Below are 23,326 nucleotides of genomic sequence, written 5' to 3'. Positions count from 1 at the left end.
TCACCTTCGGCATCACTCGGCTTTTTTTGTTGTTGTTGCTGCGTTAGGTTTGTTACCGGTTAACCAAGAACACTTCTTTCAAAACAGATCTGTGAACTTTGTACACGTATAGATCTCTTTCGTTCACGGCAACGTTTGTGGTCTTGGAGCCGTCTACCCGAAGATGCATCTCGCAACACAATGAATGTCTCAATACGTGCGTGGTTTACTATAGCCTTTTTTTTTTTCTCGCATCGCTTCGCTCGCAAGTTTTCGAAAGTGTACGCTACGTAGATGGTAGAATAAAAAGAAAGCTTGTATGATGGCATGAGCAGGTTTTTAGCAAGCTTACGGTGATATCTCTTGACGCGGAATAGTGAAGGATGCGAGGGGCTCTAGTTGGCTCTTATTTGGCTTTTATGCTTCAGTGAACATTAAATATCTTAAATATAGGTACATTATGGTGGTCGCACGACTCTTGTACTTCCTGCTTGTGCTCGTATAACATGTTACTTGCGATCGATCTCAAATTGAAGTTCATCGGTTGCGGCTGCGCCGACCGTAAAACATGAAAGCTCGCAGTCCTTTACCTGCAGATGTGAGAAGGAGACAACGCCCGCTCAAGAGACGACGTAGGCACAGATGGCACGTGATGGATAGCAGGTAGCAAAAAAAAGAAAACAGTAAGTAAACAATGGTTCGCGCGGCGCCATAGACAAGCAACAACGTTCTCACTGACGTGTGAACCCACAAGAAGCGGGAATGGTGAAAAATCTTCAGAAGAAGGCACTGGCAAATACTGACGAGCACGCCATCAGAAGACCAATATTTGCTGTCTGTAGACGGTGTGTAGACACACATGTGCGTCTTCGCGCGAACGTGAATTGACAGAAAAGCTAATCTACATAAACCGTATGTAGGAGTACACGTGACAACTGCCTAAAGTGGCCGCGTGTGGTGTGGGACATTTGCCCTTGTGTTGTGTTTTTGCAATGGGGAACATTACTTCTGATGCCGCGATGCTCTATATACCACTTGGTTCTGCAGCGACTGTGAGGAGGAAGAGAAGAAGGAGCAGGAGGGCAAGGAAGAGTATTGCTTACTCTAGGTGGGCGCAGCATATCGAATGTCACCGGTAACTGTTCCACAAGCGTTACTTATAAAATGGGGTAGTGTACGAAGCCAGTCATATTAGGTCTGGTAATGTGAGGCATCTGGTAACGCAAAAGAATACTAGTGGAGAGGACGTATTTGAACAAGGAGTGCAACGGGCTGTGTGTGCACCCTTTCCACGTTAACCTGCAACCCCAGCCATGCACATGGCTTACTAGAAGCACTACAGCTCAGCTCGGAAGAATGGAAAAAATAGAGGTGCCGCAACATCTCTCGTTCTTTGCTACAATCGCTAAATGTAGACGACTTGAGATAAAATGATAAATTCTTGCTGAGCAGGCTTCTTATAGCGTTGGTAGATGTCACTATTGGCGCGATAACCTCCGTTAAAACAAATATTGAAAAAAAGTTTACGAATTCACTCTTTATTATTTACATTACGAATATCTTGTATTTGCAGAATGTAATTCAGACAGTATGCTAACCTTACCTTTCCGTTGGAAACTTTGTGGCTCGCTTCAGTTTCAAGAAATACGGATTCAGAACGTTCTGCGAAATGTATTTCTGTTCTATATTCAACATCACTCCGTTTTGCATTCTTCGACAGCGCGGAGACATATTAAATGGAGTAGCCTTGTATTTACCAGAATATTTTGAGTACATATTAAGAGTTGTACAAGGGGGCCCAGAGTTTCTACCAAAACGTTCTACTTCAAGTAGTGGCTAATTCAATTATATATTTTAACCTATCCCGTATGTCATGAAGTATTAAATGAAGATGGATTGTTCAAAATTGTTTCGACCGTAATCTAGCATATTCTGGTGTCACCCATTCCTATATATGAACCGAGTTCAATAAAAGTTGCCGTTCTGTCTCAAATTGCATTTTTTAATGATCTGAGACGGTCTGTTTCAGGCGACCGTCTTGCGCGTTTTTTGTGCCGCAGGCACCCACCGAATTACCTGGCTTTTCGTGTATGCATAAATAATTTATTTCGAGCTTGCGCAGCCTCGAACATACTTGTGCACTCTGGCTTTTATGACTCAAATTGCGCTTGAAAACCACTGCAATTTTGTTTCCACTTTCGGAAAAGTGTTTATGAAATGTCCACTGCAGAGTAGCTCATAAACATGGCTAAAAAACCGGCAGTCAGCGCTTGCGTCGCCCTGTGTAGTGGACATAGAAAGCGCACTACGGTGTTTCTTTCTCGCCTGCTCATAGGGAGCACCAAACTGGACCCACTTCCTGAGCTTTAACCCTCGACAACGCCCGCTGCTGGTCTGACCTACAGTTACACCTTAGGTGGTGGCGGTCACAAAGAAAATGGACTGAGAATCGTCCTTTTGTGACATTTCATGTTATACAGTGGCTCTCCTACCATCTTGACAAAAGTCTGATTTCGCCGTGAAGCTTAATGTTTCCATGCCGAATATGCGTTGCTAGAGAGCTATATTTCAGAGAACCAAATATTTTGTTCTGTATTGAATGTTTTTTGTGTTAAGAAATCTTTTCTTGATATCCACCTGTCAGGGCCCTTCAAGTACTGCAAGAATGCTGACAGTCCTCCTCTGCGTACTCATATCAAACCAGGCCGGTAGAGCAACAAATGGAGCCATACCGACCGGTAAGAGAAATTAGTTGGGAATACGTATAAACTAACAGAGAACAACTTGCTTTCATTTTTACGCCAATGCTCACTAACAGATTTTACGTGCATACTTCCTGAAGTGCAGTGAGCATGGCTTAGTGCGACTTTTTTATGTTATTACGTGCAGTTTGCAGTGTGACCTCCTCTTTTTGTAGAACGTGCTATAAACTGAATGCATTCATTAGTTAACTGAGCACCATCTTTAACATGAGATCTCTGTGGTATGAAAGTTTAAATATTGAGCACATATAACTGCCTATCTCCTTGTGTCCACCACCACATAAGAAAAGCGTAGAAGAAGTTGAAAGATTACGGTTGATTTTCTTAAACTAACGCTCACATAACATAATAGAACAGTAAAGCATCAAATTTTTAATGAAAGCACCTGCAAAGAGACTGCCGCCGAGACTCAAGCGACCGTATTCGGTATCCTTAACCTATCCAGAGCTGCAGATCGACTCACTCAACCAGAACACTTGCAGCCGTCAAGCAATATGCTTCGTATAGAAAGCTAAATAAATATCTTCTAAAAGACATAACAGCTGCATGGAGGCAGGTCTCGGGGAGATTACGTCAGCTCATACGTTTTGCCGCGGGTGGTTGAAACTGAGTAACACCAACGGGACCTTTGCTAGCAATTTTCTACGCAACAAGGGGACACATTGGCAGAAGTCAAACGATGATCGATTTCTGTCGACCGTGTTTGACCTAATATTTTCCTTTAGTGTTCTTATAACGAATCCGGTAATTCGACCAGCTACCTCGAACACAAAACAACAACTTGCAGGAGCCCATGCACTAACCTTGAGTGGCATCTAGATATTTCTCTTCTAAATCTGTCAGCCATCCCACAACACTACAACATTACGTGGTTGCGTTTTAAGCAAGTGTTCCGAGTCCACATAACTCCAATAGATTCAAAGCGGTAAGTTTTCATGCATTTACTTTTAACCAGCCGACGACATTGCAAGACTCCTGGATTCGACCGCAGATCCGTGCGCCAATTTCTATAGATACGTCTGCGGCAGCTCTCGGCGAAATACATCAAAATTAGACCTCTCCGATCTACCGGGATCACTTCAAGCACGATGGTTGAAGGTTAAGGACGATATATCAAGTAAGTGAACACATATTTAACGGGAAATATTGCTCTTTATGGCCGAAGGCTTTGAGTATAGTAAGCGTTGCAAACAGGCTTCACGTTTCAAAGTACAGATGCTGCTATTGAAACACAATTGTCCATGGTAGGTAACAATCGATGGTGCTAAATAGACACGTACACAACGCCTGTCCCCTTTCTGAATACATACATCTGCGGCTGCAATAAAATTTTTATTTTAAAAGCAACGCTGTTCGTTCAGTGTAGTTTGAGCTGATGCTTAAAGGGACACTAAAGCGAAACAATAAATAAGTTTAGACTAATGAAGCATTGCTTGAGAACCCTGCAGGCAGTCATTTCAAAAAAATAGTTTGAGAATTGGATGACAAAATGAAGGTCCAAGTATCAGTATTTGAATTTCGCGCCGAAACCCCAGCGCCGGTACGTCAGCATGACGTCAGGGATTCCAAAGTGTGTTTTCGCATTTGGGCCGCGTTGGCTGAATAAAGGTTCCCGAAACTTGCCATGTTTAATATTTGCTTCCTTTAGAACACAATGTGGTCAATCTGTACCGCTATATATAATTAGTAGGCCCTAGAAGATGCCATGAAAATCCAAGACGTCACAGCCCCCAGGTGCGGGAACTTAAGTAGACGTCGCCACCCGTATTTCGTTCTTGCGCTTTTTCTGGTTTACCAAACGTCTTATCGTTGTAAGAGTTGTGCTTTTGGTGTTGTAGAAGGGTAATTTACTGATGCAGAAGAAATAATTTTTCACTTCAGTGTCCCTTTAAAGGTGAGTTGCCCTTGCGCCATTAAACACTACATATCATCAGTTATGTAGCCTACCTAGCTAAACACGAACAAGGCGGCCACCAACAAGACTCCCATTGCTTATGTGTATGGCGCACAGTGGCTTTTGTAGTGAGCACATTTTAGAAAGTGAACACGCATAAGATGCAGGGTTTGTCAACTTGGGAAAGGCTCATAGTACTGAAATGTGGAATTACCGATGCTTGTTGAAATAAAAATTTAGATCAATACGCTGCAGTAGCGCTACGGCTGGAATGTCAGGAGTTGACTCACTTTTTGAACTATCGAAGTAATTCCAAACGAGACGGTCTTTGCCTAGACTTTTGAAACTGAGAAAAAACGTGGTCATTTTCTTCAACCTCAGGTATGCTGCAAATTCGTGAGAGAGCTGGCTCTAAAGTATCAGAGAAAGCCATTATAGCCTACCAGTCTTGTATGAAAGGAGGTAAGTGAGTCCTTTCACAGCTGATTATCTCTGGGGTCATCGCGACCCGTTTTTTTCGGTTACACATTTAAGCATATTCATGAGATCTTGAATCGAAGTATGCTCTTATAAGTGCAGTGCCGCTGTATAATCAAATGAAATATTCTCTAATCAGTGAAACGTAGGTAGGTAGCGTCAGTCAAAGAAAAAATTGATATCCGGCTTAAAGCAGCACGAAGCAGCAAGAGAAACTTCCACATATTCTTGAAGAGGAAGACGAAGTGCCTTTCAGGCAGAACACCGAGTCTTCCAGCTCTACTTATTTTGTGGATTTTTTTAAACTTTGCCAGTGAACTGCTATTTCCTCCTTAACTGCGATGGAGATGGAGTCTCACGCGCGTCCGCCGGACTCGGCAGTGCCCGCGACGGCTGCCTCCAGGAAGCGCAACGGCACCGAGAGCGACACTGACAGCGACGACACCATGCAGTACTATGTCAGCGGTGAAGATTCTTGTGACGACGCCTTCGAGCTGGTGCGGAGTCGTAAAGCAAAATGAAGGTTTCTCAGCGCATCCTCGAATTCGAGTGAGTCCACCGTGAGATCTTCGCGGAATACCGAGGAGCTCACCATCCTGTTCACGCCAGTTCTCGCTACTGACAACCTGAGACGCCTCAACAGGCAAGCCGTGTCTTCACATATAGAGGCACTGGTTCCGAATGAAATCAAAGACATCAGAGTGAACACCCGTAAGAACGTCCTAGCAATTGACGTAGAACACGCGGCTGCGTTGGATTCCTTGCGCAATGTCACGGAACTTGACGGGATGAAAGTCCGCCCTCATATTCCGCTGGGCAAACAAATCAGTAGTGGCGTAATTTACGATGTTGATGAGACCATTGCCGACTCCGATCTGTCGATCTTAATCAAGCCAGCTACAGAAAACACCATCATCACAAACGCGTTTCGTCTCGGCACGTCACGGTGTGTCAAAATCATATTTAAAGGCGAATCCCTACCATCGCATGTAAAAGTGGGCCACTTCCGACACGCAGTTCGCCCCTTCATACCAAAACCGCTGCAGTGCTGGAAGTGCATGAAGTTTGGGCATGTGAGTAGTGTGTGCAAGAACACTACCGTCTGTTCTCGCTGCACTGGGCCCCACACCACTAACACGTGCGAAGCCAGTGTGCTGAAGTGCACAAACTGCAGCGGCCCTCACGATGCCTCCTCGAAGGAATGCCCGTTAGTTCGCAAGGAAATGGCAATATTGAGGAAAATGGTTAGAGACCACTCGTCTCACCGAGAAGCAGCAACATCTATTAGGCGGCGACGATCGCGTCGCCGACGTCGATCACGAACCTCCAAAGCCTCTGCAGAGCGCCAACCACGTACACTGCCACCCACTCTTCCGCCCATGCCAAACGCAGTCAGCTCAAAGGACAAAGATGCAACGAACAGCCCTGCTGCTGACGCGTGGCCTGCACTCCCGAGGCTACATGCTCCTACTGAGCGAAATCAGACGTCTACAGCAAGGGACACTTCGACTGTTCCTGAAAAACTGACGGACCAAGATCAACAAATTGTTGTCATGATCAGCTCTCTGGTGAGTGCTATTCGTGTTCTTCTGGACAAGATACAGACACCAACAGCTCGAAGTGCGTTGCAAGTGCTGGATGCCATCAATCCGGTTCTAGCGAGCCTTCAGAAGTCCAGTGGTTCTAGCGAGCCTTCAGAAGTCCAGTGCTTGAGAACTTCTACAGCAGAACCATGGCTCATCGACAGCAACAGCGATCGTTCCGGGATGATGTGAGAAGTGCCTCCATATTCCAATGGAATGCGAGAGGCCTAAGGTCACGTATTTCGGATTTTCGACAGTTCGTGTTTGACTACCACTTTCCTATACTGGTGATCTGTGAACCGAACTTATTAGCCTCCATAAGACTATCAGGATATGAACCTTTTGTTTCAACAACGTGTGCCCGTAGTAGTAAGGTTCTGGTTTATATTCGCAAGGACCTAACGTATTTTTCGCAACCCGTAGCGCCACACGACGGTAACCAATACGTCTGTGTTAGTGTGAAAAAGAAGAGGCTGTCTTTTACTATTATTGGCGTCTACCTATCCCCAACAAGTCAGTTTGACAGCAAAAGACTAGAAGATATTATGGCTACTACTCCCGGTCCTTGGATAATAACAGGGGACTTCAAAGCTCACCACCATATATGGGGAAGCTCCAGGATAAATTCGAGGGGCAGGTCACTAATATCCTTTGCATCAGGCCACAACCTGTGTCTTCTAAATGACGGAAGTCCGACATTTCTGCGAGGAACAACGTACAGTAGCTGCCTTGACTTGACTTTGGTGTCACGTTGCCTGACTTCGAGCGTGCAGTGGTTCACTGATATTGAAACCCATGGAAGTGATCATATTCCGACCTATGTGAGAATTAATGGTCTAGACGCCGCAATACCGGATGTATCTCGTCAAATCGATTGGACAGTCTTTCAAGATCGAGTAGAAGACACCTGCAAGAAACATATCACGCAGATTAGAAGACATAATTGCAGACGCAATGCAAGATTGCACGCGTTGCTGCACACATTCGAAAAAGCGTACAGAGAATGACATTGAATTGGAAAGGCTTCGTACAATACGCCGCCGTGCTGAAAGGATGTACAGGCGCACAAAGTCAATTCTTGACCTCAGAGAAGCTCGGCGCATGCAAAAGAAGATAAGACGCCGAATGGATAAGCTAGCGGATCAAAGATGGAAATGCTTTTGCGAGTCACTGGACCCCCGCAAGCCATTGTCCCGTGTGTGGCGTACCCTACGGGGTCTTTGCTCAAGACCCCAGCAACGACACCCTTTTAACGCCCTCGCTCTCTGTCAAAACCGCCGCGAGATAGACGTTGCAGAGGAATTTTGCGCGCAAATCGCCGGCGGCACAGTTTTAGTCCCTGACATGGCTTCAAGCGACATCCCCGGTCCACGAGATACCAGCATGGAGGCTCCATTCTCTATGGAAGAATTAGAAGCTGCTATGGCGCTCTGTAGGTGTTCGTCTTCACCAGGGCCCGATGGCATAACATATACTGCTTTGCGCCACCTAGGCCGAGAAGCACGAAGAGAACTCCTCAGCCTTTTTAATAGTTCATGGCAAGATGGTGTCGTCCCACAGGAGTGGAAACGCAGCCGCCTGGTACCGCTACTAAAAGCAGGAAAGTCGCCGCTCGAACTGGCATCGTATCGGCCTATAGCGCTTGCAAGCTGCGTCGGGAAACTCATGGAACGCATGATCCTCATGCGTCTCGAATGGTACCTAGAACACCACAAGATTTACCCTGATTCTATGGCGGGATTTCGACGAGGCCGTTCATCGATTGACAGCGTCATCGATTTAGTGTCATCTGTAGAACAGCAAAAATCTTGGAAACGATTATCAGTAGCGCTCTTTCTGGACGTGAAAGGCGCTTACGACAACGTTTCCCATCAACCCATTCTAGACGCACTTTTGACAATTGAACTAGGAGGGCGAGTATATCGATGCGTCAGAAACTACTTGACACAAAGGTCCATGTTCGTACGTACGGAAGATGGTCCCACTACCGACCACTACACATGCCGAGGAGTTCCCCAAGGTGGGGTTCTAAGCCCTATTCTTTTCAACCTCGCGCTTCTTGGGCTGGCCGAATCCCTACCGGAAACAGTGAGTGTCTCAATCTACGCCGACGACATCTGCATCTGGTCATCAGCGGTCACTCGTCTGCAGGTTCGCGCAAGGCTACAGAAAGCAGCAACACAGGCATGTCACTATCTTCACACACAAGGCCTTACCATCTCTACAGAAAAATGTGCGTTAGTCGCTTTCACACGAAAACCAATGTCTCATTATCCAGTGTGCATTAATGGCCAGCCTATCTCCTACAAGAAAAATCATCGGTTTTTGGGTGTCATTGTGGACCGGGACCTCTCTTGGAGCCCTCATGTTGCCCACTTGAAGAAGAAGCTCACATCTATTGTTCATGTCTTCAAGTTTATCGCCGGGAAAACATGGGGATCCTCAGTGGGCTCCATGCTACAGTTATATCGAGCACTTTTCATCGGATTGCTACGTTACAGTTCTCCCGTGCTTGCTAAAACATGCAAGTCAAATCTTCGAGAACTACAGAGCGTGCAAGCACAGGCACTACGTGTTTGCCTAGGACTTCCGCGGAGCGCCTCAACAGCAGGAACCATTATAATGGCTCGAGACCATCCGATCGCGACTTACATTAGCATCGACACGCTTAGGGCCCATGTTCGTCATGTTTCACGCATGCAATCAAGCTCTCTTGCCTGCCTGCCAGAACGACGACCACAGGCGTCCTTCTCCAACGAGGTCAGCATCCATCGTGCCTGTCTACCATCGGGCTTCACACCCTCAGCACGTTCAACCTCAGCTTTGTGGTGTTTAGAACAACCTCAAGTGCGTCTCACGGTTCCAGGGATAAGGAAGAAGACCGACCTGCCTACCTTGGCCCTGAAGCAAGCAGCTCTGGATTGTTTGAACACTTTCTACTTTGACCGAGTCCACATATATACGGATGGCTCTTCCACTCCGACCAGCTCCACCGGCGCAGTGGTTATACCATCACGATCAATTAGCGTCCGATACAAGATTTCTCATATGACAACATCGACCGCATCGGAGCTTGTTGCCCTCCGAGGTGCCGTTGATTACATTAACAACCAACCCGCTAATCGGTGGGCAATATTCTGCGATTCGAAGGCGGCCTTACAATGTCTTCTGTCATCTCTTCGTCGCGGGTCGTGTGAACAACTAGTGTCGGAGATACGAGAAATGCACCATCGTATGATAGCGAAAGGACACGACGTCGTGTTTCAGTGGCTGCCTGGCCACTGCGGTATCTCCGGCAACGACCTCGCTGACGAAGCTGCTAGGAAAGCACACGAAGGAGCAACCCTTGTTTCTGTACCTTTATCGCGGACCGACGCAGCCCAACACCTAAGCAAGGTAGCACACCGTATGACATTAGAGAAGTGGCACACACCTGAATTCACCCAAGAACGATTGCATTCCCTAGACCCCTCTATGCAACTGCGGCTGTTACCAGGGCTTCTGCGAAATGAAGAAACAATGCTGTGCCGCTTACGCTTGGGCGTCGCATTCACCAATGCATATACGGTTTTGATTGGAATGACTGATAGCGCCAACTGTAATGCCTGCGGTGCCGAGGAAACTATAGAACATCTACTGTGCTACTGCCCATCTTTTCAAAACGAAAGACATGACCTCTGCACAGCTCTCAATCAGCTAGATAGAACACCGTTCACCTTGAAGAAGATCTTGGGACCATGGCCTCGCATATCGCAGCTACAAAAGGCCACAAAAGCTCTGCTGCGATATTTGAAGGCTACTGGTTTGAGTCAGCGTTTGTGATCCGAACTGAGTGACCGAACGATATACCCAGTAGACTTTCTCTTCTTCTTTTAATCTTTCCGTCCCCTTTTCCCTTTCCCCAGTGTAGGGTAGCCAACCGGGCTCAGTCCTGGTTAACCTCCCTACCTTTCCTTTATCATTTGCTCTCTCTCTCTCTCCACATATTCTTTTATTGATAGAGCGATTTCCTCGGAAAGGTGGTGGTGCAGTATTTTGTATCTGGGCTAGGAGGACTTTTTAATTAACTGTAAATGTTTTTGAGAGTTACCTTTGTAGATTCTCACGTACGTTCAGGTGAATTCCGACTACTCCTTTTGTAATGTGACCTTAGATTTCATACATTTGGAAACGAGGTTTCTAAAAGAGGACCATTACTACACTCCTGGATGCATCTCGAAATATGATACATTCACAAATGTCGTTGTTCCCGAGAAGTGTTTAATGGATGCAAGAAGTTATGCTCTCCCAGACACGACAAAGAGCGTTTTATTGATAAGCGGACGCGCATAAATAACATATTCTATTGATACCCTTTTCTTGTGTCATTCTTCAGATAGTGCCCACGATATCGATAGTCTGAAGGAATTGCTGACTGATCGTGGGATTTCTGACTGGCCAACCAAAAGCAGCAATGCCAAAGAGGTTTATGACACAGGAAACGACATAGATTTGACGGAACTGGAGGCCTTCTTCCATTACGACGTCGTTCAAGACAAGCACGACAAATCCAGGCACATTCTTTCGGTAACGTGATGCATAGTTCGATTGTGCTAATTCCCTGGCAAAATAATTTTAGTTTAGGTTGATGGTAAACGTAGTTAAAGCTGACGGGGAGGGGTTGCACAGGTTATACAGCGTTCACATATGGGTCCTCGCTTCGGGGAAAAGATGGAGGCGTATAAACCTTGCTAAGGGCAGCCGGTGTTGCCCTGATGAAGACGGGTCTTTTTGTCGAAACGTTAGGTCCATGTGGAAAACTGTCTTGATCGGCCACTGCTCATTCCTTGAAGTTTCCATCTCGCCGCGAAGCCTTTGTCTTGCGTTTTACATTTTCTTTTTCCTCTCCTAGGTTGGCAGGGCTTCTTTACCTGTTTTACACGGAGGGGTGCTTGCAAGTACTGATGACCTAACAGAAGTGCCTGAGTCACTTGTACGAGAGCGAGCACATTCATACACTGGAGGAAAGCAAACAGAAACTGGAAACGTGCACATTAGCAGTGGAAGCACGGGCACAAATGACAGCGAGGACGAAGCAACGGCTCAAGACTTAACAAGGGCTGAAACGCGCATAGTCCAAGAATATCAGTCGTACGTGAAAGCAGTGATCACCTCCACGAAAAGCTTGGCCAGCGTCGAATCGATGGAACTAGCAAAGGAAATCATTCATCTAGAAGCGAAATTGGCCAGGGTGAGATTTTAACTCGTACTCCTCGGTGCTGCATCTAGCGGCGCATTGCATGCATTGCATGCTTAAAATGGTGTAACAGGAATGTATTCCGATAGCGCAATGCGCGTAGTCATAGACGCCGATGCATATGCTACGAGCCTCAACAATACGTTATCTGTGGGTCGCACAGTACATTGATGTGGGCGCGTAGATACGTAAATCAATTTTACATTGCTTTGCGCATTAAAGAACGGGGTCAAATAGGCATTGCCAGTTGGTATGCAGCAAGGTGCCTGTAAAGTATTGTGCAAGCCAATGATTTCAATGCCAAATGAAGCGCTAACGTACTACCACATTTCCCTGGCAGGTAACAGAGAGAGGGAGGGAATGAAAGAGAGAGAGGTTAACTAGTCTTTGTCGAGTTTGCTACAACAAACCCGGGTAATTAAGCTCTTAAACTTCCACGCGCTCAGTTTTTACAAAAACAAAATTTCTGAGTAGTGGATCGTCTCGTGACGAGCAAGGATATAGTCATAACTCTCCTACGGTAGTAAGTACCGCTACAAATTTCGTAGGTATTGTTGGAACAATTAAGTGCTGACCCCTCTCGAAATTTTGGTCTCTAGGAATGTAGAAGTAGCTTGGAGACGCACAACAAACTACTGCATTCTTTGAGCTCCAAATAAGCTTGCAGTTTTGTCGTTAGATTGCAGAAGCTGAAACAGGGGCCCAACGGAAGACTGCCATCTACACAACATTAAGGAGACTTAACGAAAAGTACCCTGTGGTAAGTGCGAAGTTTGGCAACTCGTATTCGTTAGGTGCGTGTGAAGAAATTCAATATGAAGCCGAAAGGTACCGCACACTCACCGAAAGATCTGTTGCACTAAGTGGGCTCCCAATTTTAGGTAATGATTTAAATCTTCCGGCCAGGCACGTACCCAGGATTTTCTTTCGGGGGGGGCCCAACCCAAGATAACTTTTCTATGCAAATGAGGGGGGGGGGGGTGGTACCTCTACTAGTACAAATGTGAATAACGCCCACCATTCGCCATAAAAACGCGTGAACCCACAGAGGAGAAATGAAATAAGGTGTATTTTACTCGTACGCCTGTGCGATACACCTCTCCTTTACTTGGCAAACAAAGAACCACGTCAAATGGACTCGCGCAGGAAAGAAGCCAGAAAGGACACTGCCAAGATCCAGTAAAGAAGAAAAAGTGTAAAATAAAGATTACTTTAGTAGAATAGAACTTAAAAAGAACAGCAGTTGGCAACAAAGGCACATGGACCGCGCGGAGTTAGGTTACTCCGCCAGCCAATCACAGAAGCAAACAAAATCGTCGTCATGCGGCCATTTCAATATGGCGTTGTACTTGATACCTCCGGAGCGTCTGCTTTTCTTGAAGAGTCTTTTCATCGGCAGAAATAATGATGTCTGCAACAGACATGGACAAAATGTACGGAGTCCTCAAAAGTCCGTGGTGCGGTTCATTTCACTGCTCATGAAATTTCACTTCATTTACTCATGAAACTTCATTTTACCCATGAAACTTCACTGCCAACTTTAAGTGAAACTTCACAACAAATAGTTTTAGCGAAGCCAAGCGTGTTATTTCAGTTCAATAAAGAATTAGGTATTCGCCATTCCACCATATAGGCGAGGGAAAAGGTATAAAATTGCACGCTAATAATTTTATTTTTGTGGTTACCGCCTTATTTGGGTAACAGAAAAAGTTTGAAGTACGAATTATTTGCAGCCTCGCGGAGGAACAGTGGCTGGCGGTGATGAGGGCGTGGGCGGGGCTTCAATGCAGACTTCAGTTGTATCCGACTATATTAGCGCTTTTTGAATGAGCTCTGGAAGAATTATACAGAAACATATGTTTGCGGAACAATCACAGTTCTTTTGGATCCCTCGTTTACTGCTGTAACAAGTGCCACAACCAACTCGTATTGTTATTAGGGAAGTTACGTAACGATGCGTGGCCGCCAGTCGCGTACGACCGCGTATGGCGCAGGAAGCTGCGATTCTAGGCGTACTGCGCCCACCGCGGAAGGTTAGAAAAACACCTACATAAGCACAGCAGAGACGTGGTTACGTTAGGCGGCTCTAATGATAACTGTAGAAGCGTCATTCAGAGCACACGGAATTGTCCTCCACTTCCGGCGGCGTTTTCTCTGTTCATTTCTAAATAAAGATATGAGAGATGTTGATCCGTAAATAGTTTCATAAACAATGGCTAAATTTGTTAACTTTCGCTTTTCCTTCCTGTTCGGCTGTTGTCTCGGCCCTCTCCCTTAGTAGATCGCTTAGTAGATCGCTTAGTAAATCGCTTAACTCCTTGAGAGTCTTGTTTCCAGTTGCCAATTTTGCACGAAAAATGCTGTACACTTAGGCAAAAGCCAGACGAGTTAACGGGTGACAGTCATATTGCCTATGATTTTAAGGGTTATTGCAAGGTTTGATGATGGACGCTGTCTCGCATTATATTATTTTCCGCCTTATCTAACCCATATCACGGGTATATGGTTCCGAGGATCTGTCAGTGTCGCGGCGAGCCGTCACTCGAGGAAATAATGAAACAAAAAGAAAAGTTAAACGCAGTTGCCATTTTCTCTGGCCGCAACTCGTTCCACGTGCATACAGACCTCCTGACTACGAACTGAATCCCTTTCCCGGTCCCCGGATCAGTCTAGACGAAGAAGGTTGAACTAACGAAGCAACAACGATGCGCGTGACCGTTGAATAGACGGTGACAACTGAATGCATCTCGAGTTAATCGCGCGGGCACCGAATTGATGAGAAAACTGGCCTTCACATCCCAGGAGACGCCGACAACTACCGCCATCCAAAAGGAGTGAAAAAGGCCACAATATATTGACCGCCGAATAGCTGTCACGTCTCAACATTGATTTGGCAGTGCTTTAGGAATGTGTGTGAGAAGTGGTGGCGTGGGTCGGGGGGGGGGGGGGGGGTATGCGTCTTAATTTCGGGGGAGGCCCGGGCCCCCCCGGGCCCCCCCTTGGGTACGTGCCTGCTTCCGGCTTAAATAGAAGACGCGCATCCACGCGGCGCGTTCTGCCATCTCTCGAGAATATATAAAGTTTGCAGTGTTTCGACTTTGTGTTACAGGAGGGCGCCACCTGCAAATGAGTTGAGAGGAACCACGGAGGAAGGAAACTAAGGAGAGGCCCTACCCCCTCCGCGCGCTAGGAGAAAAGTGTGGCGGAAATTACGTAGTAGGTTCTCATTTTTTTGCTGCTTTTTTATTTTTTTTGTTCTATGGCCACGCCTTTTGGGCCACAATGGCGGCGTTGTTATGGTTTTGAGCGCTCACACGTGTTGCTCTGGTAGGTTTCGGGCCGTGGCAAAGGCGCTGAGTGGGCGGGTTTGCGTTAGTCACCGTGTCTTGTTGCGCTGTGTTACCTGCACCGAGCTCTGCCAGATGTTGCGCGAGCGCGCGCGACACCACGCGCAGCGCGGCGTGGTTTCGCGAAAGATGTAAACAAGAGAGGAGGGTGGCCCAAAAGGCGGAGCATCGCCATGAGCAACGCCAAATTCCGGCTTCACTTTTGCTTCACAAAGAGTGACGTCAGGGCCTCTCCTTAGTTTCCTTCCTCCGTGAGAGGAACGCTTTCAAGAACGTCCGAGCAAAGAGTGAAACATTGTAAATAGAGATTGCGCTTTTAACACGAAAGTAGAACAAAGGACAGGAACTAGCCACTGCGACAGCTAAGTGAGTGATGGCATAATCACGGGCACGTTGCAACATTATTTCCGCGAGCCGACGTGCCACCCACTGAGAAAGCTTTATCCTCACATCCAGTTATCCTCTTAAAATACGGTTACATGCGAAATTTGTGCTACCGATGTGTACATATTTCAATGCGGTTTCAAACCAAAACAGAATATAAAAATGGTGGTCTTTAATAAGACCGGTAGCCCAACCCTATTCGAGCCCTCACTTTTTTTTCTACGCGAGTTAACAATGGCAAATAAATAAAATAGAAAATAAAGCGTGAGGTTCACTAATCCGCAACAAAACGAAATATTCTAATAATGCCACGAGTGGCAAAAGTAAGCCATTTTCCTGCTAACCGTCTAGGTAGTGCTCAGGCGTCGCCATGTATATAGTGTACGTATTTGGAGAAGATATGATGTGAGAACACTCCTTTTTCAGATATCTTTATCCGTGAACTTACTAAAAAAGCATCTCCGAAAAAAAGGAACAAAAATTCCCGACGAAACCAAGATATATATCGCTGAACGGGCGTACATTGAAGATGTCTTCATTCTGCTTCGCAAAACAAGCAGGTAATTCTCTACAACTGAGGTTCAACAGCGCGAATAAAGCAAGGACACGAGGAATCAAATACCACAGACAAGCTGTGGCACAAATTGACATAAGATACAAATTCACATAAAAAATATGGGCGCTTAGGCTGGTTTAACGGGGGCAGTTTACACGACCACAATATCTATTTTCGTTGCAGAGTTACAGGTTTGTAATCTTGACGCTTTTAATTTCTTTTCTAAACTTCCAATTTTCGAGAACAATCTAACTCACTTTATGCCCTAAATCAACGTGTCGCTTCCGACAGTCATTATTATATGCCTTTCTCTCTCAAATTCAACAACTTTCACTCAAATTGGTCCACAGGTTGTGTCAAAAGAAATTTTACGTTTTACATGTGTTTGAATAGGTGGCATCAGGGTTGCCCGCAAGCTAAAACTTCTTATATTCAAGTTTTTGTTTGTACAGTGATATAATAAGTATACTTGAGCACGTTGCTCGGTAATTCTGTCAGTTTCTCGCGCATCTGTCCGGTTGGAGCGTAGCCGACCGGACAGTTAATTTGGTTAACCTCTCTGCCTTTCACTTCTTGTTTTCCCTCAGCCCTTGACGACACAAGGAAGGCATTTTTCTTACTTGCAAATGTTTACTTGCTTTCTTTCCTTGATATTCAAGTACAGGTACCTTACAAGAGTGCCTAATATTAATTAGTGCATAATCTACTTCGATTCTCCTGGCCTCAATCACCAAGTATATGATTCACTTGACAGCTATGTCTTAGAAACTGCTGTTTTACAACAATTGAAGAAGTCACACCTCTTCAAAGATAAGCAGCCTTTGTTTTTGTTTACACTTTTGCCAAAGCGCACCTTACAAAATTCTACTGAGCGCGTAGTAGTAGGCCAGAACAAGCTATATTACCTCAGGCTGACCTCTCCGCCTTTCTGTAACAGAAGGTTCATTTTCTTCTCACTTGAGTACCAAAATAAACAGGCAAAGTTCAACTAGATATTTCTGTTGTTTCGGTGTTCTTTCAGATATAAAGTGAAAAATTACGTTGGCTGGAAAATTATAGCAACCCTAGCGCCATTCGTGAGCCCGTTAAGACCTCATCATGAGAAATTTATGGCGCAGTACGGATTGCACGAAAAGAGGAAGCAGGATATCTGCACGGAAAGCATAGCTGCTACACGAAGCGCCATGCAACCTCTCATCAGCCAGCTGTACGTTGAGAGAAAATTTTCGCCGGAGGCCAAGGATGACGTGCGTATAAATTACGAATTTTTTGTAGGAATAAATGAGAGCTCGAATTTGTCGGATTTGTAATTCCACGTAGGCTGGCCTTCTCTTGAGCTTAGGTGGCTTCGCCATAAGGAGGTGCACAATACACAATACCCGGCTCGGCGTTCACAATGCTCATCGATGTCACGCGCTTTAAAGACAGTTGACCCTAATTAAATTTCTATGGCGATTCACGATTAATCAAGTACTGATACACTAAGATGTGAATCTGAGCTAGCTGGTAAAGCAGCATTTTTGAACGAAACAGAGAAAAATGACCGGACAAGGCGAGTGGTAAATACACACACACAGCGCATGTTGCCCCCTTAACAACTAGCACAAAGATGTTGCCTTACCAAGAAGCTCGGATTCAAACCGTAGTGCATATCGCTCAGTGCGATTATGGTTCACCCGCCTTGTAACATATGCGCTGTTTCGTTCAATGATGAAGTGCATTAAGTAACTACACTCCACTAGCCTAACAACTACGCGCGATGAAAGTTTAAAACATGCATCGCAAAAAATGGCGTAGCGAGGCCACGCTTCATGGTTAAGCAGGGTGAGATATGTGACTCTAACCCTCCACCATTCCAGAAGAAAGACTGGCCGACGATCTTATGCGACTAAATATGAACGTGGGGACTTCTTCCTAAATGCACGAGAACGGAGACATAGTTTTCCTAGTAACCGCTGAGTCTTGATGAGGTTTCTCGCATTTGAAAAACCAACTTGACTTTTATTGACTCAATGGAGCAATTGTTTTTTAATTCATGTCACGCATTTGTGTTACTAAAGTTGTTGCAGATGAAAAGAAATAACCGAATCATTAGGTTTTAAGCTATCTGACCCGGTAACAAAATGAAGTATGACAGTTCTGTCAGCTGCATATAGAGGCATCCAAAGCGGACAAAAATTGATCGAATACTGCTCTGAAACGGGCCATTAATATCCGAGCACGAATTTGGCGAAATTCCTGTGCACCGGGAGAACAGTGGTGGTCAAAACCCCTGGTGGTCAAAATTAATCCGAAATACGTCGCCCTCATAATCAAATCGCGGTTTTGGCACGTAAAAACCCAAGATAATCTGATTTCCGAAATCCTCGCAATCATCGTAAACCATTTCACGCAAGCTGCAAACTCTTATGATATATTTACTTCCCCTAGAGGATGTTCTACGATATACCGTTTACAGAACTGCGATATCAGATTTTTGTGCTGAGTTATAAATTTGTAAAACTGTAGATGAATCGAAATTTTGGCGAGTTGGTTGGACATCTTGAAGGGGCAGCGCAAGACGAAAAAGACAACAGGCAGGAAACACACAGGACAGCGCTGTAAAATGTGTGCCTCAGTTTTCGAATACGTATATTACCAATTTCCGCAAAGTGTCACTCAAGAAAAAAGAAAAGATATCAGAGACCGTAAATCAAAATTGTCCTTATTACAGTCTTTACACTTCGGCTTTTACTCGCATATGCTATACCTATTGTTCAAGTTAGTTCTGTAGTTGTCTAATGGGAAAACCGCGTTTTACGCGTATTAGAAGAGGGAAATAGAAGCTCGACCTGAGCTAAAGCTTCCTCTTAAGTATGCTTATATCCCAGGGATAAGTGGAGCTTGCTTCTTTTTCTTTCAGAAGAGGTAGGAGCCCTGAAACTTTGTGTGACTCGCAGCTCCTGGCCTCTTCGCGATCGATTTGTATCTTTCGTTTTTGAGGCGCTTTGCATTTCACGTGATATGTCCTGAGAATAACGCTGCTTCTCGAGATGATTCTGCTCATTACGCCATATATTTCAAACGCGAACCTTCGCTGTGCCAATTGCACGAGCTGTTTAAGTGGCGCTTTATTTTCTGTGCACAAAAGAAAGAAGAAGCTGCGACAATACTCTCTTCGCGTCCTTATGGGTCTAAGCAGGCGCAGCATTAGACTTCCTCTTCATCCACGGGCATCTTCAATGTCTATTTTGTTGTTACTGATGCGTGCGCTAACATGCGGCTCCATGCCACATACCTTGTTCTCGGAGGCCACCGCTACGGCTCTCGTGTGTGTCTGCCACGTGACCATTCTGTACGTGCGCGTCTACGTAATACACTACTAGCATTCTTGGTATACACGTGTACCATTTAAACGTAATGCATTGCGCGCATCTACCTCGTGTCTCGGCCTGAAACTGGCCGTAACCCGACTATACTCGAAGTAAATTGTAGATGTTATCGGTGCTAGCACTGTGCAGCGTGAAAGAGGAAGGCGTTGGTGAAATCTGGGCTCACTCGTGCTCGACCCGTCTCAGTTGACACTGGCCTATTTTAGTGGTCCTCTTTCAATGGCCGAGTAGATGCTATATACTTAAGCCAACACCCGGATTGATCTGGTTGCAAGATGAAGAAGTAATCTTCTAACGAAGAACAAAATCTTTTTTGTCGAAACGCGTGCTCCAGGTTACTGAGGGTTCCTCTGTACCACCCCTGTGTGTCCGTTTCGTCAAAATGTGCACGTGGACCCTTTGCCGTGTTTAGATTCCTGCAACGTTATATAGATCGGGCACGGCTAGTCTATTCAGTTTGCATTTAATAACTACGGCACTATGTGAAGGAAAGAGAAATTGATAGCACTTGTAGCAAACGCTGTCGTGTGATCGGTGAAACTTGCCGTGATCAGTAGGCTGTGTTCGGTTGACGTTGGAAAGGAGAGAGTATAGAAGCCTCTGCAAGGAGGCCTTTGTGCTGCAGTGAACGTAACTAGGCTTATGATACGATCGATATAAAAAAAAAGAAAGGGAAGGTAAGTTTGACCGGTTAGAAGGATGAGTTTACTTCAAATTGCTGCTACAGCCACTCATCGATCGCAACGGCTCGTTGCCACACTAAGTATACGTTTTCTGAATTAGTCTACTAGCCCGTCGCAACGAGCCTTGAAGGTAGTATATAAGCTATCGACGGCAGTAATACAATACTGCACTCACTGAACATTATTGATCGCTTTGCTTACGCATGCCTGTACCGCCTGACTTAGGTTCTACTGATGACAGAGCTGATTCAGCGAGAATTGGTAGCCTCGCTGCGGAATTCAATATGGACAAGCCACGAAGCCCGAAGAACAGCCTTAAAAGCAGTAGGGTATCAGTTTCTCTTCATTGGCGCTACAACTTCGCTGGCATTGAAGAATTTTACCACCTTCCTCAGCGCATTACTCTCGCTTTCCACAGGTCGCAGAGATGGACAAAATGATTGGCTACCCGGACTGCATGGACGACGAAGAGCATTTGGCAGAACTCTTCGGCAACGTGAGTACTGCGTTATTTAGAGAGAGAGATAGAGAGACTAAAGATAGCAGAAAGAAGGGAATTGCTTAAAAGAAAATTCTTGTTTGATCGGAGATACGAGAAATGCACCATCGTATGATAGCGAACGGACACGACGTCGTGTTTCAGTGGCTGCCTGGCCATTGCGGTATCTTCGGCAACGACCTCGCTGACGAAGCTGCTAGGAAAGCACATGAAGGAGCAACCCCTGTTTCTGTACCTTTATCGCGGACCGACGCAGCCCAACACCTAAGCAAGGTAGCACACCGTATGACATTAGAGAAATGGCACACACCTGAATTCACCCAAGAAGGATTGCATTCCCTCGACCCCTCTATGCAACTGCGGCTGTTACGAGGGCTTCTGCGAAATGAGGAAACAATGCTGTGCCGCTTACGCTTGGGCGTCGCATTCACCAATGCATATACGTTTTTGATTGGAATGACTGATAGCGCCGACTGTAATGCCTGCGGTGTCGAGGAAACTATAGAACATCTACTGTGCTACTGCCCATCTTTTCAAAACGAAAGACATGGCCTCTGCACAGCTCTCGATCAGCTAGATAGAACGCCATTCACCTTGAAGAAGATCTTGGGACCATGGCCTCGCATATCGCAGCTACAAAAGGCCACAAAGGCTCTGCTGCGATATTTGAAGGCTACTGGATTGAGTCAGCGTCTGTTATCCGGACTGAGTGACCAAACGATATACCCAGTAGACTTTCTCTTCTTTTAATCTTTCCGTCCTCTTTTCCCTTTCCCCAGTGTAGGGTAGCCAACCGGGCTCAGTCCTGGTTAACCTCCCTACATTTCCTTTATCATTTGCTCTCTCTCTCTTGTTTGATACCCCACTTTGGGGACGAGAGTGCAAGAGGTCACAGAGATGAAAAGGACGTATGCATATATACGAGAGAAGTAGGGAAACAGAAGGGCTCGATTTTCGTTTTTCGACACTGTATAAAGTCGACAGACCATGAAGCCAAGGAAAGCATCGGGAGAATCAGCTGTTGCTAAAATTAAACATATAAAATAAATAGATAGATAGATAGATAGATAGATAGATAGATAGATAGATAGATAGATAGATAGATAGATAGATAGATAGATAGATAGATAGATAGATAGATAGATAGATAGATAGATAGATAGATAGATAGATAGATAGATAGATAGATAGATAGATAGATAGATAGATAGATAGATAGATAGATAGATAGATAGATAGATAGATAGATAGATAGATAGATAGATAGATAGATAGATAGATAGATAGATAGCACAAGCTCATGCATAAGGAGGCTCTTGCTTTATTCACATATTCGATTTATTCTCTTTTGAAAGAAAGAAAATGGAAGGCGTGAGAGTCTGTCTAGATTCATGAATTATACCGGCAAGGAGATACTAAATCCTAAAGCATTCCTATTCTATTGGTCAAAATGAATAGAAGAACTAAAAACAGCATCAACCAGTATGAAATCTTTCTTTTTATTTATTTAGCAGGGAGCTTTAGCTCGGGGAATGCTCCGATTCGGCAATTCAAATATGTGCAAAATGCAGAAATGTCTGTCGAAATACGTTTCATTTGAGAGAGAAAGTTACGTTCTATTGGTTCAAGGAAGATATTTTGACTTAGGGTGCGTAGTTTTGCACAACAGCTGCCCAAAATTGGCAAGCTGCCAAAGATTGAAGCACGAAGTCTACAAATCCGTAACTGTACACCAGTAACAGATATCTATATCATGTAATCTTCAATTTTAGAACACCTAAAGCAGATAACTTTTATGTATTAACTGATGTCTGATATGCATTCGTTAAAATCTTCACGCTGGTTTTACAAATGTCCTAATTACAGATTGTTGACTTATTTAATGGAGGTGTATAATACTTGAATTTTGTCTGTTATTGTCTGTATAATACTTGAATTTTGTCTGATTGATGTAATTGTGATATCATTCTTTATTGCTTAGTTTAAGGGTTGCAAATAGGCTTTATTGAGGCTCCTGAAATATCGCGATTTTCAGAGATTTTGTTAAAGCATTGACGGGCCTGTATATATGTATCCTGAATGAAGTCATTAGGTGCTATTTTTTTAATGCAAGAAAATTCCGTTAGCATTTTATTTATATAAAAGCTCTCGAGCTAGATTTCTTGATTAGAAACGATTATGTACCTCATACAGCACGAGCGATGAACCGATGAAGCACGTACGCACTGTGTAAGATACGTAATAATGCGAGACCAACTAACCGGCCAGCATGTACCTAATGCACATTTTAAACTCAAATCGGAATTATTGGGGATATTACCCAGTAATTGATGCATTATGCATCATGCGCACCTTTGCACTTCAGCAAGAGAACATAAAATGCTCATTGCGCGTTAAAGCCAGTGAACAATAACGACGTCTATGTTCCGATCGCCAGAACTTGCTGCATAGATTTCAAGTGCTTAGCCAGCACCATCCCAACAATTCATTTCCTAGGAATCACAAGGTATCGTGTAATGTTCTGTCCTGTTGTCTACAGCGCTGATCTTGGCGTC

The 23,326-nt window shown here is 45.0% G+C and overlaps 1 protein-coding gene across 1 annotated transcript; it reads left to right on the top strand.

Moving 5' to 3' along the window:
• Positions 1-2,629: 2,629 nt before the first annotated feature.
• On the top strand, positions 2,630-23,316 carry LOC126548284 (neprilysin-1-like). Its single transcript, XM_055078080.1, has 11 exons — positions 2,630-2,717; positions 3,697-3,858; positions 5,017-5,097; positions 11,071-11,261; positions 11,587-11,925; positions 12,611-12,691; positions 16,089-16,222; positions 17,240-17,465; positions 20,498-20,596; positions 20,691-20,768; positions 23,311-23,316. The coding sequence occupies exons 1-11, from the start codon at positions 2,645-2,647 to the stop codon at positions 23,314-23,316; spliced, it is 1,470 nt and encodes a 489-aa protein (XP_054934055.1). The 5' UTR covers positions 2,630-2,644.
• The last annotated feature ends 10 nt before the right edge of the window (positions 23,317-23,326 follow it).

The sequence above is a fragment of the Dermacentor andersoni genome, chromosome 3 (assembly GCF_023375885.2).
Source record: "Dermacentor andersoni chromosome 3, qqDerAnde1_hic_scaffold, whole genome shotgun sequence".
Classification (NCBI taxonomy): domain Eukaryota; kingdom Metazoa; phylum Arthropoda; class Arachnida; order Ixodida; family Ixodidae; genus Dermacentor; species Dermacentor andersoni.
The sequence above is the reverse complement of the archived record's forward strand: the minus strand, read 5'-3'. Positions and strand labels throughout refer to the sequence as shown.